This window comes from Bactrocera tryoni, chromosome 2 (genome assembly GCF_016617805.1).
Source record: "Bactrocera tryoni isolate S06 chromosome 2, CSIRO_BtryS06_freeze2, whole genome shotgun sequence".
Classification (NCBI taxonomy): Eukaryota; Metazoa; Arthropoda; class Insecta; order Diptera; family Tephritidae; genus Bactrocera; species Bactrocera tryoni.
In genome coordinates this window covers 42,967,243-42,986,782 of record NC_052500.1, presented here as the reverse complement: position 1 = coordinate 42,986,782, position 19,540 = coordinate 42,967,243, and the positions used below count along the sequence as shown (strand labels likewise).

The 19,540-nt window shown below is 40.8% G+C and overlaps 1 protein-coding gene across 2 annotated transcripts in view; it reads right to left on the bottom strand.

Annotated features, from left to right (window-relative positions):
* LOC120767859 (transmembrane 9 superfamily member 2) overlaps positions 1-16,456 on the bottom strand; it is a 99,865-nt gene extending 83,409 nt beyond the window's left edge. The window contains exon 1 of one of the 2 annotated variants that reach the window (XM_040094168.1): positions 16,226-16,456. In XM_040094168.1, the coding sequence (XP_039950102.1) occupies positions 16,226-16,366 (141 nt within the window). In that variant the 5' untranslated portion in view covers positions 16,367-16,456. The remainder of the gene's footprint in view (positions 1-16,225) is intronic. The other variant, XM_040094167.1, reaches the window with a different exon arrangement.
* Between the last annotated feature and the right edge of the window lie 3,084 nt (positions 16,457-19,540).

The window sequence follows — 19,540 nt, the reverse complement described above, 5'->3', positions numbered from 1 at the left end:
CCCGCAATTTTACGTAAGATAGTCCATAGTTTATTCTCATGATGCGAACCTATGCAAGTGCCAATTTTCCAAATTCATCTGGATGAAATCGCTGAAGTGTCCCACGACACCATCGCGGTGAAAAGAATCAAGATTGGCAAAGCACCCGGCCCGGACGGAATACCCAACTTCGTAACTAAGCGTATCATCCAAAGAAAGGCAACATTGTTCCAAAACGCATACACAAGCTGCTTGAAGGAAGGGATCTTTCCCAAATGTTGGAAGCGTCAACGCCTCGTTCTTCTTCCCAAAGGTGATAAATCTCCAGAAGAACTCTCGTCATATCGGCCCTTATGTATGCTTGATACGGCAGGAAAAGTTTTCGAATCAATTATTTATAAGCGGCTAGAGAAATATACCGAAGGAGACTCTGGGTTGAACCCAATGCAGTTCGGTTTCCGGAAAGGACATAGCACAGTAGATGCGATAAATGCGGTCACCAAAATAGCGGGGAAAAGCACTGGAAGGGAGTAGATGGCGTTGGGGTGACAAACAGTACTGTGTTGTCATTACCCTGGATATAAAAAACGCTTTCATCGCAGCGAACTGGCCTCTAATTATTAGAGCTCTGGCAGAGTTAAAGGTCCCGGACTACCTTATCCGAATTGTGGCAAGCTACTTTGAAAACAGTGTATTAGTGTACGAGACAGAATACGGACCTGAAACATATAAAGTAACAGGCGGCGTTCCGCAAGGGTCAGTCCTCGGCCATGTACTCTGGAACGTGATGTACAAGGGAATTCTGAGAGTCGCGATGCCTGAGGCGGTAAAAATAGTAGGATACGCGGACGACATTGCGGTCGTAGTAGTAGCGAAAACCCTAGACAAAGCGAGAAACAAGTGTACTGAAACCATTAACCATATTAAAAAATGGCTCGAGACAGCTGGCTTATAGCTAGCTGCACACAAAACTGAGGTGGTTTTAATGAGCAGCCGAAAAACAGTGGAATCAATTGAGATATGTATTGATGGGCATACCATAAAGTCAAGCCCACATCTCAAATATCTTGGAGTAATCCTAGATCATAGACTCTAGTTCAAGCAGCACCTAAAGGCCACACACATCAAAGTGGCGAGATCTGTGTCGGCAATAGCAAGAATAATGCCCAATATGCGAGACCCCAGACAACTAGTCAGAAAGCTGCTGACAAGCGTCAGTAGCTCCATCATTCTGTACGCGGCGCCAATTTGGATATCTGCTATTAGACATAGCTCGTATATGAGAGGAGTTGCTTCGGTACACAGACTGGCGTCACTGAGAACTTGCTGTGCATTCAGAACAGTATCGGAGGATGCACTCCATGTTATATCGGGAAGACTCCCCATAGACATAGCAGCTGAGCGTTGCTCATCAATCCGATATATGAGGGCTAACATATCACCCAACCAATATAGACAAGAACTGATAAAAATCGACGAGAAATGCCTCCGGAAATGGAAGGAGAGATGGAATAACTCCACGAAGGGATGGTGGACCCACTCTCTGATACCCAATATCAGAGAATGGGTTACGCGGGATCATGGGGAGGTGAACTACTACCTTACGCAGTTTCTATCTAGCCACGGCTGCTTCAGAAGCTATTTGCATAAATTCAAGCATGTGGAGTCTCCTCTCTGCATGCACTGCGAAAATTATATTGAAACAGCAGACCACGTACTGGTGGAATGTGTCCGCTTCCAAAAGGAAAGGAAAATACTTTCCAATAAACTAGGAAAGCCCCTACCCATACGTTCAAGGGACGTAGTAAGTTTTATGCTAACTTCCCATCTACCATGGGATATCGTTTGTGGGATAATAGCATATATTATGCAAAGGGTTCGAGAAGACGAAATCGCTGTAAGACCGAGAGTGCAGTCCCGAGATGCCTATTACACCACACAAAAAAAAAACACCACACACATCATACACACCAGAGAGCTGCAACGAGTACGATAAAATCAGAACACACAGTCCTGCCAAAAACACAATCAAAGCAATTCAGTTCAGCATAGACAACATTGTTAATCAATTCGAGTAGCCGCCAGCGTCAACTGACCTGATGCAACACGAACAATCTGTTCTTCGGCTACCACGATCGTGTAACCGGTATGGCTGGCTTTGGTTGCAATCGTATCATGTCAGTTCATAGCGTTGCGACGATTGTTTGAATTGAAGTGAAACTTTGGGTAAACTATAAGTAAATCTATGGGTAAATTTATGAATACAGCAAACAACAACAATTTTCTGCTGAACTGATTTGAATCATGTGTGGCAAAAACAATTCAGGTATAAGCTAAGAGTAACGTATCAGTACTTAAGTATAAACAAAAATTTATTACTCGTTGCAGTTCTCTGATACACACCATCTCTTAATCACACACTACACATATCATACTCAACACATCGGCATCATGTGCACACCTTCATCCCACAATGGATACATCATATTCAACACATAGGCCTTTCGAATTCGTCAAAACGTGAGTGCCGGATTTTTTTTATTTTATAGAAAAATATACATGGTCCTTCGAGCCGTACCGGACGGCACTAGCGGTGACACAAATTAAAATAAAATATAATTAATCACCAAAAAAATAAAAACAACAAAAAATAAAATTTATATACAAAAACTCATATCCATATGAACATAAGTATGTATATTGTTAACATATGAAAAAGTGAACAAAGTGCAGTTACAAAAATAAAAGTGAGGTGACAGAAAGTGCGGTGCTAAACATTACAAAATTATGGTGCGTAAACTGAAAAAATACTATCTTTTATAAGAGTGTACAGCTGCTGGCGTATGCTGATGATATTGATATCATCGGGCTTAACACCCGCGCCGTTAGTTCTGCTTTTTCCAGACTAGACAAGGAAGCAAAAGAAATGGGTCTGGCAGTGAACGAGGGCAAGACAAAATATCTCCTGTCATCAAGCAAACAGTCGTCGCACTCGCGACTTGGCACTCACGTCACTGTTGACAGTCATAACTTTGAAGTTGTAGATAATTTCGTCTATTTAGGAACCAGTATTAACACCACCAACAATGTCAGCCTGGAAATCCAACGCAGGATAACTCTTGCCAACAGGTGCTACTTCGGACTGAGTAGGCAATTGAAAAGTAAAGTAACTCTATAAGTCGCTCATAATTCCCGTCCTGCTATATGGTGCAGAGGCTTGGACGATGTCAACAACTGATGAGTCGACGTTGCGAGTTTTCGAGAGAAAAGTTCTGCGAAAGATTTATGGTCCTTTGCGCATTGGCCACGGCGAATATCGCATTCGATGGAACGATGATCTGTACGAGATATACGACGACATTGACATAGTTCAGCGAATTTAAAGACAGCGGCTACGCTGGCTAGGTCATGTTGTCCGAATGGACGAAAACACTCCAGCTCTGAAAGTATTCGACGCTGTACCCGCCGGGGGAAGCAGAGGAAGAGGAAGACCTCCACTCCGTTGGAAGGACCAAGTGGAGAAGGACCTGGCTACGCTTGGAATATCCAATTGGCGCCACGTAGCGAAAAGGAGAAACGACTGGCGCGCTGTTGTTAACTCGGCTATAATCGCGTAAGCAGTGTCTACGCCAATTAAGAAGAAGAAGAAACAGAAAAAATTTAGACAAACACAGTGCTGTGAAAACAAAAACTCCAATTGAGACAAAAGAGGAATCTGGAAAACCCAACAACAACACCAGCAGCAAAAGGACCGGGGAAAAGAAAAACAGGCACAAGCACAGGCACACGCAAATCAAGACATACACTCATACAAGTATTATCCCCAAAAGCCCCTGGCGGAAATCAAAGTGAATTGTATTGTTTCCTATCAATATTTATATTTTATATACATATAAGTATGTATGTTTGAAAATCAAAAAATTAAACTTGCGGTTCTGACCAAAATTCCGGTCGAAAAAGAAGAGAAAGCCATTACCAAACTGTTTTCGGTATTCGGTTTATTTTCCGGTAAAAACTGAAAACCCGCTAACAAGGCAGTTTAATACTGTATATAGCAGATTATTGATTGCCGGTAAATGCTTACCGTTGTGTTATAACGCAAAAACTATCCCAAAAACAATAAACCATTCAAGTATTTACTTGCAGAAATTTCCAGCAATACCCCTTATACTTAATCGAGTATAAGCGGATTGCTTAAAATAAGCTAAGGCAATCATAAGCAAAAAAAACAAAAAAGCATATGTTAAAATAACATCCTTTATATTATACATACATACATATATGTCGCATATTACATATTTATATAACATACAAAGAGCATAACTTGCTCATTTACTACTTTAACCAATTTAATACGTATATTTTTAACAATACTCAGATCTGTATATTTAAAAATATATGCATATCCGTTATTTCCAAAATTTGTTTCTGAGTCTGCAGCACCCTTAAAATTTTTAGTAAATGCCCTAAAAGAATTTATGAAACCCATATGAGCTCTTAATATTGATAATAACCCGTGCCGCAACGACGATTTATTTCCCATTTAAATAACATGGGGTTTTCGTACTTTTCGCAATTAATTTTTTCTTTGCGAAACCAATTGATACATTGCTGCGGCACCGAATTATTTTTGTAGGAAAATGAACGTTCTACAAAGTTTCTCTGAAATTTTTCAGCTGCCCCCGCCACGATGTCAAAATCGTGCTTGGCGACTTTAACGCCAGGGTGGAAGACCTCCACTCCGTTGGAAGGATCAGGTGGAGAAGGACCTGTCTACGCTTGGAATATCCAATTGGCGCCACGTAGCGAAAAGAAGAAACGACTGGCGCGCTGTTGTTAACTCGGCTATAATCGCATAAGCGGTGTCTACGCCAATTAAGAAGAGAAAACTTTTAACGAAACGTTTCAATCGATGAAACAAGTTTATGGCGATGGTATTCGCCTGATATGGCACCGTGACGTAGAGGCCAATCAAAAGGCTTGCACCGGCATACTTGTGGTCACACCGACCAACGAGCTAAAAGACTCGTTCGACATGCTTTTGCACGTGCAAAAAGCTGTATTGAAGCAGAAGGAGACTATTTTGAATAAAATAAATTGATTTTGACCACTTGCCCTGTTTTATTTTAAAGTCCTGTTTACTTTGGAAAGCACCTTGTATTTCGCATAATCAATACCCGCTGTTGTTGTCGACGTCATCTAACGGGAGGCCCACGAAACATGCTGTTTCGACGGGGTCGAACCAAAGGGAAAAGGGTGTTAGATGGGTGGGGTTGGTAGGGCGTGCAAAGAGGTGGTCAGTGTCATGTCATGGGCTAGGGTCACTCGCGTTTCTCGCGGCAACTCGAGCTCTTCGTCTGCGATTGGTGATGGTTTGACTCCAAGAACGCCATTCACGGGAAGGGAGTCGGTGAAGGTGTTGATGGCTCCACTGTGAATGGCGGTCAGTACCTGCCGAAAGTCAGTTGCGTCCGAAGTCCGGTAGGCGTACTGTACGACGTCGTCGACGTAGTCAAGGAATGACCTCTTGATGCTCCTAGGAGGCGGCCCCACTCCATGCAGATGGCTGCAAGGGTAATTTCTACGAAAACATCCCAGCAGGAAATGCTTGGAGAGGAGTTCATTATGCTCCTTAACTGGGAGCATAAGCGTCTCGCTATGAAGGTCTTCGATGGGAGACATCAAAAGGCATCCCGTCGTCCAGGCAACTATATTGATGCTGCGTAGTTGAGGACCGGCCGGCCGATTGCCTTTTCCCCATGTGCTGCCGGCTAGCGACTTGAGAATTTTGTTGCGGCTTTGTACCTTGGCGATAATCGCGGTCGTATGGGGAGCGAAGGAGCATAGACTATCGAAGGTTACACCTAAAATCTTAGGGTTATTGACAGTCGGAATTTTGACACCATCTACTGCAATATTAAGTTCAAGTCTATACTCCTTCGTCCAGTTCGTAAAAATGGTCGCTGTGGATTTGGTGAAGGAAAGTGTGAGGTTCCGTGCAGTGAGGAAACGAGAAAGGTCTTAGAGGTAGTTGTTTACTTTCGAACACATACCATCGATTCCATTGCCCGACGCCAATATCGTGCAATCATCTGCGTACGAGGTTATGGAAACCCCCTCTGGTGGCTGTGGGAGTTTCGAGATGTAGAAGTTAAACAGTAATGGGGAGAGGACAACCTGCGAAACCCCCTGTTTAATTCTTCTCAGTTTAGATGTTTCACCTCGAAATAGTACGGATGATTGACGACCGTTCAGGTAGTTCATGGTCCACCTCTCCAGTTCTGGAGGAAGCGTGGTTTTCTCAATGTCCTACAGTAGCGTTGTGTGGTTGACTGTGTCAAAAGCTTTTGACAAGTCCAACGCTACGAGGATCGTTTTCTCACAGGGTGGTTTCTGGTTGAGGCCACGAACTATCTGAGCGTTTATGACGCTAAGTGCTGCGGTGGTGCTGTGCACTTTTCGGAATCCATGCTGGTGGCTGGCTAGGCTCAGGTGGTGAGTGAAGGTCGGGAGTAGCGAGGCCTCAAGTGTCTTCACTACTGGGGAGAGGAGAGTCATCGGACGATAGGATTCACCTTTGTTGGCGGGTTTCCCAGGTTTCAGGTTCATCCGACTTTCCACACATCGGGTATTTGAAGAGTGGTCAGCGACAGCTTTAGCATTATCATGTAAATTCCATCAGGGCCAATGGATTTAGAGTATTTTGATTTGTTGATGACACTCTGAACCTCATCGGTGAAAGTAAGTGGCGTGCAGTCGTTTGGCATTTTGTGCAGCCGTCGGTTAACACATCGTTTGGCTTTGTCTACGGAAGGGTGCAGTGTAAACTGCCAGCTAAAATAGCTCGCGCACTTCTTCGGGTCCGAAGAGGCATGACCATTGAATTGAACTTCAAGTCGGTCGTCATATCTCTTCGGATTAGACAAAGCTTTGACAGTAGCCCAAAGCTTACTCACACCGGTGGAGAGGTTGCAGAACTTCAGGTGCTCCATCCATTTCGTCGCTTATGATGATTTACCATACGCCGAATCTCCAAATTGAGATCCCTTATTCGGGGATACCCGGGATCGGCATGGCGTAAGGTGTCGCGCTCGTTAACTAAAACGGCTGCTTCGGCTGGGAAGTTGAAGCGAATTTCCGCTATTCGTCCAGCCGTGATGAATCGAGCGGTAGCTGCTGCGAACACCTTGCGGAATCGACGTTCGCCAACGCATACGTCCGTAGGAATGGGTAGAGCGTTGAAGGTGCTCTCAGTAAATTCTGTGAAGCCGATCCAGTTAGCTTTGTTAAAGTTAACGAAGGTACGGTTGTCCACAGAAACGGAATCAGGAGGTTTCTCGATCGAGATAATTATGGGCAGATGGTCTGATGCGAAAGTTAGCATAGGTCGCCAGGTTATGTAATATCGGGCAAAGTGGGGGTTTCGTCATTCATTGTGCAGAATGTCGAATCGTTAACCTGTTCCACCAGCTGGATTTCCCTACGATCGTTTGACATGCAGGAATGCCAAAGATCATGGTGCGCGTTAAAGTCGCTGAGTACCAGACGGTTTTCACCACGAAATAGCGTAGGGCAACATGTAACTGGGGGATGTACATATATAATATATTAAATATTTCGAGCTCGACATCGCTTGACCGGATAGCTATACCCTGACATTCTAGCGGCCGATGTCTTCATAAATTAGACGATACTGTATGGTGTTGTGCAATATGAAGGCTAGGCCACCACCATTATCTCGCTCGCTATCCTTACGTATGACGTTGAAACCGGCACAACTCAGCGGCTGTTTAGTTGGGTTTCTTGGACCGCAGCTATCGATACGCGTTCCCGATTCATAAGTGCAACTATCTCCTCGATCTTACTCTGGAGTCCTCTGCAGTTAAATTGAAGTACACGGGTTTGCCGCGGGTGTCCGTGGGTGATCCTGGGGATGAGGGAGTGACGTGTAGGTGGTATTTGTTGCAGCTGCAGAGCCCGCTGGGGCGGTTGTCACGCTGGGGTGTTGGTTGTCGACGCCACTGTTATGTGTTGCGGGGCAGACTCCTGCAGCATGGGACAACGTACGACTCACTCCACTCACGTGTGGTGCGCAGGCTGGAACACGCCGGGAAGTGACATCAGCCAGTGCAGGAATTGCACTTAACTGATGGAATTTTCCGACGTATGACGCTCTGACACGCGGAACAGACTGTGCGAGGAACAAAGAGTTGCTGATTGGTTCTCGCACGAGGATGTGGCGGGATGAAAGTTGGGAGGGGGACAAGGCAGAGTGGGAGCTATGTTGCTTGTTTGAGCTCCTGGGGACCGTGGAGGTCCTCTGTTGGCCGCTCGGGGTGAGTGGCGGCGCAGCGCGCGAACTATGTGCAGATTGCACAGCCGTAAAGGCTAGTGTCGCAGTACTGCGTAGGCAACATGGGTCCACGTAACTCGTGGTCCATTCCCTGTAAGTCTTAAGGCTTGAGCAGTTCTTAAGATGGCTCCAATTATTGCATGTATTGCACCTGACCAAGGTGAAGTTTTGATGGAGCCTTTTGCGTTTCTATTAGCAGGCACGTAGGAGTCATGGAGGATGGAGTCATGTGTAGAAGATCACGCAAGTGAGGAAAGTTCTCTGATTGCCATTCATTTGAGAGTGACCAGAAACGGCTAAAGCAGTTCACGACTTCCGATCTTAGACCAAGTATCCTCTGGTTAGCCAAATAACATCCGTTTGAAAGCGAGCTATAATGAGAAGGCGAGAAGGGGATGCCCTCACGTCTCAAAGACACGTCTTCAGTGTTTTAGACCACTAATTGTTGCAACCAAGATACGGCCACGCCTCTGTGCAGTAAAAAACGCATGTCATCAAACACAAGGAAGCTCCGACGTCGAGAAGCTGCAACCACAACAGACAGTCAACAACTCGGTATAAGGGAACTGTGGAGCGGCGCTCGCCGGGCGAAAGGACCTGACGCTGCGGAAGCAGCAACGAGCGCCGCCAAGACCCCCGCCAGAAGGCGTAGCGGGTCGGAATCGGGTGAGTCATATCGGGCAGAGTCCGACGGCTCTCGTAGTAGACGGAGGAGGAGGCGCAGAAGAGGTGGACAACGCCCTGTCCCAGAAGCTGGTAAACCCGGCGGATGTGACGACCCGCACAGGAAAGGAATGAGTGGTGCCAGTATGAAGTGGTACCTGCGATACCTCCGAGAAAGAAAAACCTCCGAGGCAGCGGAGGCTATGGCAAAAAGCAGGAGCAAAAGGAGCAACGCATCCCCAGATAAGGTGCGTGGTAAGACCGTGACAGCTCGCGCGCAAGACGGCAGAGCCAGCAACCCCTCCAGCTCCAAAAGACTGAGGGGCAGCAACACAAAGGCAGCCGGAGGCCAACCCTCCGAATCGGCACCCCACCGGGTGGAGGAGGGTCGGCGCAGATATGCGGATGCTGTCAAAGGCATCCTGAGAATAGAGAATGTGGGGTGTGAACCCACTTTCATAACTATAAACAGGAGGGAGTTGCTCGACATCACCTTGGGCAATGAGCCTGCGAATGGATTGGTCTCGCAATGGAAAGTCTCGACGGAGCCCTCCATGTCAGACCACAGGATTTTAAGGTTTACGCTAAAGGTAGAGGTCAGGAAACTCCCCCCCAGACGCAACCCTCGGAGGGCGAACTGGGATGCCTTTAGGGATATACTAAGCGAGGAATTGAGCAGGGGGGGGCAGACTGATAACAGCGTGTCAGGCCCAGGCTTGGAGATTAGGCTATCTAAGCTATACGAGTCTATCATTAACGCTTATCATCGTAGCTGCCCCCTACGAGTGACCACAGACAGGCGAAACAGTCCCTGGTGGTCAAGGAAACTAGCAGACCTCCGGAAAAAAGTACGCAGCCTATTCAACAAAGCGAAACATACGGCGATCTGGGAAGAATATAGGAGCTATCTCACTGTATACAATAAGGAGATAAGGTCTGCAAAGCAGGCTAGCTTCAGGAGATTCTGCGAAAATGTTACCTCGACACCAGAGGCGGCCCGGCTGCATAAAGCTCTGGCCAGAGGCACAAACGACGCAGTAGTAGCAATCAAAAGAGGAGATGGGACATTCACGACCAGGGCAGAGGACAGAGCGACGGAGCTTCTGCGGGCGCACTTCCCGGAGACGGTTCGGGAAGACCAGTGTCTACCCGTGATCGATCACAGGCCATCCCGCGAGGATTGGAGTATCGCCAAACAGCTTTTTACGGCGGACTCGATCGCTATTAGTGCAGGAGTGCAGGGAAAGGCTGAACAGCCTTGCAGAACGTAACCAGGTACACCTAATCTGGGTGCCTGGTCACAGAGGTATAGCCAGCAATGAACTGGCGGATGAGCTAGCCCGCTCCGCAGCCTCCACCAAGATGGTGGGACCAGAACCCTTTATTGGGGTAGGTCCACACACCATAAAGGAGCTACTTCGCAAGGAAGGAGTGGGCGGGGAGGAGCATTGGCGGCAAACGCGCGGTATGAGACATGCCAAATTGCTAATGGGAGGATACAATTTGAGTAGGTTCAAGGTTATAATAAACCTCCCCAGGAACAAACTCAGGCTACTGGTCGCATGGTATACCGGCCACTGCAAGTTGAATAGGCACCTGTACAACATGGGCCTATCCTCTTGCGTTAACTGCCGGTTCCGCGACTTGGAGCCTGAAACCCCGGAGCACCTGCTGATTGACTGCACAGCAGTCTGTCGACGCAGGACTAAGGCCCTTGGATCAATTTTTCCAGATAGGGATCGCATAGCCTCACTAGCGCCCGGAAGTCTATTGAACTTCATCAATGCGCTGGGGCTAGGTGAGTCTATGTAAGTTAGGAGAGGGTACAATAGACCAAAGGTCGCAGTGCATTTCTCATATTGAATCAATCAATCAACAGCTGCAACCGAAACCAATGATTTTCGGCAAATACAAAAGAACAGCTGGTACGATGAGGAATTCCGTGTCGCAGCGGAAAGAAAACAGACTGCCTATCTCGTAACGTTACGATCGACCCCAACATGTGCGGGATGGGATAGATACCGAGAGTTGAAGAGGGAAGCGAGACGCATTTGCAGACAAAAAAAGAGAGAGGCCGAAATTCGTGAGTACGAAGAGCTTGATAAGCTGGCCGACAGGGGTAATGCTCGAAAATTCTACGAAAAGGTGCGGCGAATAACAAAAGGCTTCAGGACCGGAGCTTACTCTTGTAGAACCCCCAGAGGTGATCTAATGACTGATGCCCAGAGCATACTAAAATTATGTAAGGAACACTTCTCCAGCCTGCTGATTGGCAATGAAAGTATAACGCCAGGAGAAGGCGAACCTAATCACCTAATCCCCTAATCGATGACGAGGGAGCAGACGTTCCATTGCCCGACCATAAAGAAATTCGAATAGCAATTACCCGTCTGAAGAACAACAAAGCGGCAGGGGCTGATGGATTGCCGGCCGAGCTATTCAAACACGGTGGTGAAGAACTGATAAGGAGCAAGCATCAGCTTCCTTGTAGAATATGGTCGGACGAAAGCATGCCCATCGATTGCCCAAGCCACAAAAAGGGAGACCACACAATCTGCGCCAACTACCGTAAGATAAGCCTCTTCAACAAGGTTACATGTACGTATTGTGTGGAAGATTAGGCCTGACGAATCAACAACTGACCAGGTATTCACCATGCGCCAAAGAGAATTAACACACACCACCATTTCGTCGGGTTCAAAGCTGCCTTTGACAGCACGAAAAGGAGCTGCCTTTATGCCGCGATGTCTGAATTTGGTATAAACTAATACGGCTGTGTAAACTGACGTTGAGCAACACCAAAAGCTCCGTCAGGATTGGGAAGGACCAATCTCCTCAAGCCATTCGATACCAAACAAGGTTTCAGACAAGACAACTCCCTTTTCTTGAGATTTCTTCAATCTACTGTTGGAGAAAATAATTCAAGCTGCAGAATTAAACAGAAAAGGTACAATCTTCTAGAAGAGTGTACAGCGGTTGGCGTGCGCCGATGATATTGATACATGGGCTTGAAAAACCGCGCTGTTAATTTTGCTTTCTCCAGAATGGAGGTCGGCTTTAGTATACCATCCCAGGATTTCGGGAATAAAATGGGTATGGTCGGATAGAGGAGATTCTCCAGATCACGAATATATATGGTTATAGCCGCAGGAAGCTTATAGTTTTCGAGTTATTCGCGTTTTAAGTTGAAAATTTGCAATATTTTAATTACATATTTTCGATATATAAAATTAATTTTGCACTTATATTTTTCACTTTTATATACGCTAACGCATCACTTATTCATTTGCACACATTTATTTTATATAATATAGTGCAAAAATAGCTTTTAATAAACATTTAAATTATTGTTGAATTTGATTATTTAAGAATAACAAATTAATTACAAACTGTCATATAATCAGTGTTACCTTATCGACATAATTTGTAAAAATAAATGTGTCAAATAATCAGTGTTACTATGGTAAAATATTTTACAAACTAAAATAAAAAAAAAATATAAAGAAATACTAAATACAGGAAACATAATCGTTGATAAACATTAAAGAAAAATATAAAAAACTTTAAGTGGCTGCCAATGTAAAAATGAGTTCTACGGGAGAAAAAAAATGTATATACCCGGTGATGGACCGACCAGGGTTATTTTTTTTGAAGCGGGGCCGAAGGCCGCCCACGCAAAAAGGAGTTCAACACGAAAAAATTCTGATACACCCTGGTGTTGGACCGACCAGGGATATTCTTTTTTATAGGTTGTTGATTTTCGTATTTGGGGTATAATCTGTTTCCTTTATTTCATTTAGTTATTTTACAAATGATGTCGATAAGGTAACACTGATTGTATGACAGTTTGTAATTCATTTGTTATTCTTAAATAATCAAATTCAACAATATTTTAAATGTTTATTAAAAGATATTTTTGCACTATATTATATAAAATAAACGTGTGCAAATGAGTAAGTGATGTGTTAGCGTATATAAAAGTGAAAAATATAAGTGCAAAATTAATTTTATATATCGAAAATATGTAATTAAAATATTGCAAATTTTCGGGGAATGTTTAGTTTAGTATCTCATTTTGAAGAGGTTTTGCGCAAAGGGGGAGGGGGCTACCCCCCTCATTTGAAAGGTAATGAATGGAGCTTTTGAATAATAGCACCCTTCCCCCCCTAGGACCACGGGGGGCTCTAGGGCAGCCTCCTGAAAATGGTGTAAAATCGCAGTTTTTCCATACAATTTTCACTAATTATTATAAAATGTATGTATTTTTACGCATAGAGTGACTCTATGTTTATTATTTTTATTATTTCAATGAATTAAAGTGGAAATCCACTTTATTTAAATAATAAAAACACTGAAAATTAAAAATTGTATATGTATCGGTAATACCAAGATAACCCAACCAACCATTTATACAAGACCCTGAAGAGTGGGCAATATATTACGTCCATATAACGAAAATTTTGAATAAAAAATCGCGCGATTTTCAATATAATATATTACATTGAAACAAGTGCCGCAGGCGAAAATTTGGAATAAAAAATCGCGCGATTTTTTATTCAAAATTTTCATTATGTTTTCAGTATAATATATTACATTGAAACAAGCGCCGCAGGCGAAAATTTGGAATAAAAAATCGCGCGATTCCTTCGATCCGAAACGAGTCCTATGTAAAGTAACCCAAATGTATATAAGACCAACCATTTTGATTCGTTGGGTTATTACTGTCTTCCTTTTGTGCTCATTTTCTTCGTCGTTTGACAGTTCAAATTCAGTAATTTTGCTTACATTTAAAGGAACAGTATAACACATAATTTAAAGCTGTTTTATTTATGAAATTGTACATAAAATTGCAACTTAAAATTCATAATTTATCATTAATTCAATTAAATATATTTCAAAGAATGTATGTGTGTTAAATTGGTTAAATTTTTTGCAAGCAGTGCAACAAAAACTTCAAAAGAAGAGAGCCATTGTTTGAGCAAATGTGAAAATGTGCGTTTTTTGCTTACTTATATCTAAAAAACAAATTAACATTTAACAATAAATTTACGGTAAAGGTTCAGGAGAGCGGCTTTTCCGAAAACGTGCATCAATTTTCACGGGAAATGTCTTAAAATACTCGTTTTTAGTTCTACTTTACGAATATGTTAGGCGCGTGCTGTTAAAAACAATATTTTCTTTGTTTTAATAGAAAAACATGGTATTTTCCGAAATCAAAAATTCACTTTTGCACTTTACACGCCTTTAAATGTTAAAAATATATGTTCTATCAATTATATACACGTAATTATTGATGTTCTTTAATTAATTAATTAGAGAAATGGTTTTTATTGTTATTTTTATAAAAATATGTAAAACTTTACAATTACTTCACTTCAACGAAAATGGCAAGGTTATGTTCGAAATTATGGCATCGCTGTTGTAAATTCGAATCTATTGATTTATGCACTGATCGTTTTCGAATTATCGATACTCTCGATATTTGAGTCTGAACGAGAATTGGTTGAGAATATAATTAATTCATTATTATTGCAGAAAGAAGAAGAAGTTGGACACAGAAGAATTATGAACGCCGGGGTGTTGGACCGACCAGGGTTAATTTTTTTCGGTCCAACACCCCGGCGTTCATAATTCTTCTGTGTCCAACTTCTTCTTCTTTCTGCAATAATAATGAATTATAAATTTTCCAATTACGTATTTCTCCTTTTAACCAATTCTCGTTCAGACTCGAATATTGAGAATACCGATATTTTAATTTAGTTCTATTTTTCCAACTATTATTATTTTTCTATTATGTTTCTCTCATTTTTATCAATTCTTGTTTAGTCTCTAATATCGAGAGTATCGACATTTCGAAACCGATCGCTGCTTGTATCACTAGTATCCAATTGAATTTCGAACAGTGATGCCATTTATAGCGTAAATATCGTGCAAAATCATAATTTTTCTTTTTGTTTTTACTACAAAAAAAACATAAAAATAGATAACGCGCCGTATATATTCGTAAATCGGAATTAAAAACACGAATTTTAAGACATTTCCCGTGGAAATTGGTGCACGTTTTCGGAAAAGCCGCTCTCCTGAACCTTTACCAAATTTACATTTAAACCAAAGTTTAATTCATTGGCTATCCGTGCTATATAAATTTAAAAAAATCCGTGCACGCATTTAAGAGGAATAAGCAATGAAAATGAGATACTAAAGTAAACCCAACCCAAATTTTCAACTTAAAACGCGAATAACTCGAAAACTATAAGCTTCCTGCGGCTATAACCATATATATTCGTGATCTGGAGAAACTCCTCTATCCGACCATACTCATTTTATTCCCGAAATCCTGGGATGGTATACTAAATTCTTCCCATCGCGGTAACAGCCCGAAGACCTATGCTGTCACTTAATACTTTCCCTCACAATACTTTCCTCTAACTCGACTGAGCAGCTTTAAGTCATTTTCAAAGTTACCTTTCAGTTCAGGGCTCGATCGACCTCCAGGAAAATAGCAGCAGTGGAGCAGAATTCCCTATGCCCGATATTAATGCCAATGCATTCTAGGGCTTTGGTGTTTGGCAATTATTGGTATTATTGTTAGTTGTATCACATCTGTATATATAATATGCATTGTGTTTTTTATAGAAATTTTGTAATTTAGACAGGTTTCGGTTAGTAGACAAATATGCTACACCAATGATGAAAAACTAACTTAATCTAAAACTCATTTCGTTTATAATTGGACAATTAAATATAAAATAAATAATTAGAAACGAATTAGTGAAGTGTTAGTAAATATAAAAGTTAAAAATTTAAGTTTAAAATCCATTGATAGTTGAATTCTTGAGCTTTAAATGCAAATATCTCAAAAACCATAAGTCAGCAACAACTACACATATATATTTTCTTGATCTGGAGGACTTCCTCTATTCCCCGTAATCGGGGAATGCTATTCTAAAATAAATATATACACGCAAAAGCAGCGATCGGTTTCGACATACCGGTAGTCCCAACATTTTATCACGTAAACAAAAACAAAAAAACAGCCGCTGTTCAGCCTCTGCAAGAACAACACCAACAATAGAAATAGGTGTACAATTCCCTTCTTTGTGACAAAACATCTTCAGCTAATACTACCAGCTTTAGTTGCTTCAGTCATACCTGCTATTATGCTTGCAAATAGTTGCAATTTAATATATTTAAGATATACAGATATTTCGTTTTTAAAAATTTACATACTTTGCACGAGCTCGATGATTCAGATTTAACGCAATAATTTACAGGTGCTAATCCAGGCAAATAGAAGGACCAAACAATTTTTGCTGTCAATAACAACAAAATACTTAAATTTTTCCAAACAATTTCGCAAAATACCGTCATTATTTTATATTAATAATTGTTTTAAACACGTTAAACTAGAACTAGTACTTTATTTGTATATAACCATATATTCCAATGCTGTTGTGGCTATTTAATAGAAATGTCAATAAGTTGTCGATATTTGAAACCTCGCGATAATTTGAATTTGGTGTTACCATAGCGAAATAAAGTTTTTAACAAACATCCCCTGCAAAACGGGTATCTGTTTTCCAACATATGGGCATTTTCACAAAAAGGTCCACCACGCGTGCAAAATTCAAACAGTTCTTGAAAACTTTCTGTTGATGAATAATAAATCTCAAATGTGTTTATTTTATAAATATAAAGTAATTTTTATTTTCTTCTAATTTTGAGCCGAAATATATAACGAATACACAAAATTTACAAAAATCTGACTTTTCTGACCAAATATACCAACGTTTTTCCTTGTTATATTCCCTAATTTAAAGTAATACTATGATGTTTTTATAATTTAAAAATCTTCTGCTGATAGTAACATAATGTTCAACAAGCAGACAGACTGAGTGGAGATCGAATAACGGTAGTTTTTTGTGTATGCTTCTGCTTATATTCGTATGTCGCGTCCGTTACCGAAAAACAGCATTTATTGTTCTCATTAGTGAACAAAGTGTTGAAGTGTAAATTGATTTCAGACTAAAAGCAGATACATCATTTCACTTAAAAAAAGTAATAATTGGCTCTCGGCAAAAACGATTAAAAAAATTTATTGGTGTTTGAAATTCGTCGCGTCCGTTACCGTAAACCTTAAATATTAAATAAAGTTGTAGAAATTGCATAAAACTAAAATTATATTGATGGCAAAAACGGCGAAAGAAACAAGAAAAGCAATAACAATGAAGTATAGAGAGAAAATGAAAGAAAACGTCGAGAAATGGCAGGAATACAAGAAGAAAGAAGCAAAACGAAAGCAAGAGTACCGAAAAAGATTATCGCAAAAAATGAAAAGTGATTGCAATTTATTAGAAAAGAAGAAAGAAAAGGACCGTGTTAGACAGCAAGTTTTGCGGCAAAAAAAGAGCATAAATAATATTGACAATTTGAATTGCGAAATTTACAGCTGTAAACAAACGATGGGAAAAGCAATTAAAAAAGTTGAGGCTGCGCTACCTAAAAACCTGAATAGAAAAATAGCTATCCTCAAATCTTTATGCAATAAATATATTAAGCCAACAGAAACGATGAATGAAAATACAACCAAGTCATCAAAAAGCCAGATGCGCGAAAAATTAACTGAACAATTCTTTTTGCAAGATGGAATCAGCGTTCAAGCTCCTGGGAGAAAGGATACAATGATAATCAATGGGAAAGTAGCCTCAAAACGTTTTATGCTTATGACCTTAACAGAAGCAATCAACTTTTCAAAGCCAAATATACCGAAGAAAAAGTCTGCAAACCTATTTTTATTCGTTCTAAGCCAACTTGCATTCAGTTAATCAATAATTTACGACACAATATGCGTGTCTGTAAGTACCATGCAAATTTTATTTTTCTTCTAGAAGGCTGTGCAAAGATTATACCGCAGATTCCTGCCAAAGCTGAATTATTTCTTACATCAGTTTGCTGCGACGTTATGAATGAAAAGAGCATGGCTAATAATTGTGACAGCTGTGTACGCGATATTAAAGACGATCTAGTTCCAATACAGTTTATTAATAAATTTAATACGCAAATCAAATGGAAACAGTGGAGAAAAGTAGATGATCGCATAACTTTAAACTACACTATTGGTCCATTAATCGACTTAATTCATGATATAGAGATTCAGCTACCAGCTTTTAAAATGCATTGTTTTGTTAAACGTCACCAACAAAATTACTTTGAAACTAAAAAAAAAAATGTAGCAGCTAATGAAATTGTTATGCAAGTTGATTTTGCTGAAAACTATCGCTTGACATTCCAAAACGAAGTTCAAGATGCCCACTTTAGTTATAGCCAAGTAACAGTGTTTACGTGCGTAGCTTGGGTTCTTGGGGAAACCAACTCTTTTGCTGTTATCAGTGATAGATTGACCCACAGTAAATTCGACGTTTATTGCTTTATTTCCAAAATTTTCAATATATTACAAAACCAGTACAAAGGAGTTACCAGCATTTATATTTTCTCTGATGGAAGCACTTCCCAATTCAAAAATAAATTTATTCTTTCTAGTTTTCCAAGACTTGCAACTGAATTTAATTGCGGAATCTTAGAGTGGAATTTTTTTGCCACTTCACATGGCAAAGGTGCTGTAGACGGAATAGGTGCCGTAGTTAAACGAAAAGTCTGGCAAATCGTTAAAGCAAAAAATATTGTTCTCGGTGATGCTTCATACTTCTATGAATGTGCTAAGAACAACATTCATGGAGTTAACATTTTGTATATCTCTGGAACACAAATTGATAGTTTTTGTAATCAACTGTCAGAGTTATGGCAAAATATTCCAAATATCAAAGGAGTTAAGAGTTTGCATTGGTTTTCATATTTCGACAGTAAATTTATTGAAGTTGCTCGGACCGCCTATTCATTAAAGAAAATAATTAAAATAGACCATACTAAAAACTAATAACTTTCTTCTTAATTTTTTAAGTCATTTTTACTAAAATGTTACTTGAATTTTTAATTTACGTCATTGTTTTGCTTAATTTTCAATAAAATTGAAGTGTTATAATGAAAAAATTGTATTTCTTTGTTCTTGGAAGATTTTGTCGCGTCCGTTATGTCGCGTCCGTATTTCTTCTATACTCAATTAAAAAAAACTAAGGGAAAATTAACATATTTCATAAACCTACGAATAACAGTCATCTGTTCGCATTTATTAATATATATATTTATATATATATATAAATCCTTAATTTGCTGAATTTTGTATATTTCTGAATGCGCCTCAAAAAACTTCTATTTTTTGACGCGTCAGTATCACTTTATAATTGCTAATAACTACGTAATTATTTGTAGTAGAACCTTCCCGTATATATTAAAATCTAGTACTCCGTCAGCCCTTCAAAACAATGTCAATATATATAAACTTTTCCTTTGTCTTCTTTATTTTGGACGCACTTAAAAGCGTACGAATGTTGCGTCCGTTACCGTGAAAATGCCCATATGTAAGTATTAGCTAGATGTTACACGTCACTTGTGTATATAGAACCGATGTTGAACTTTTACTCCTTTCAA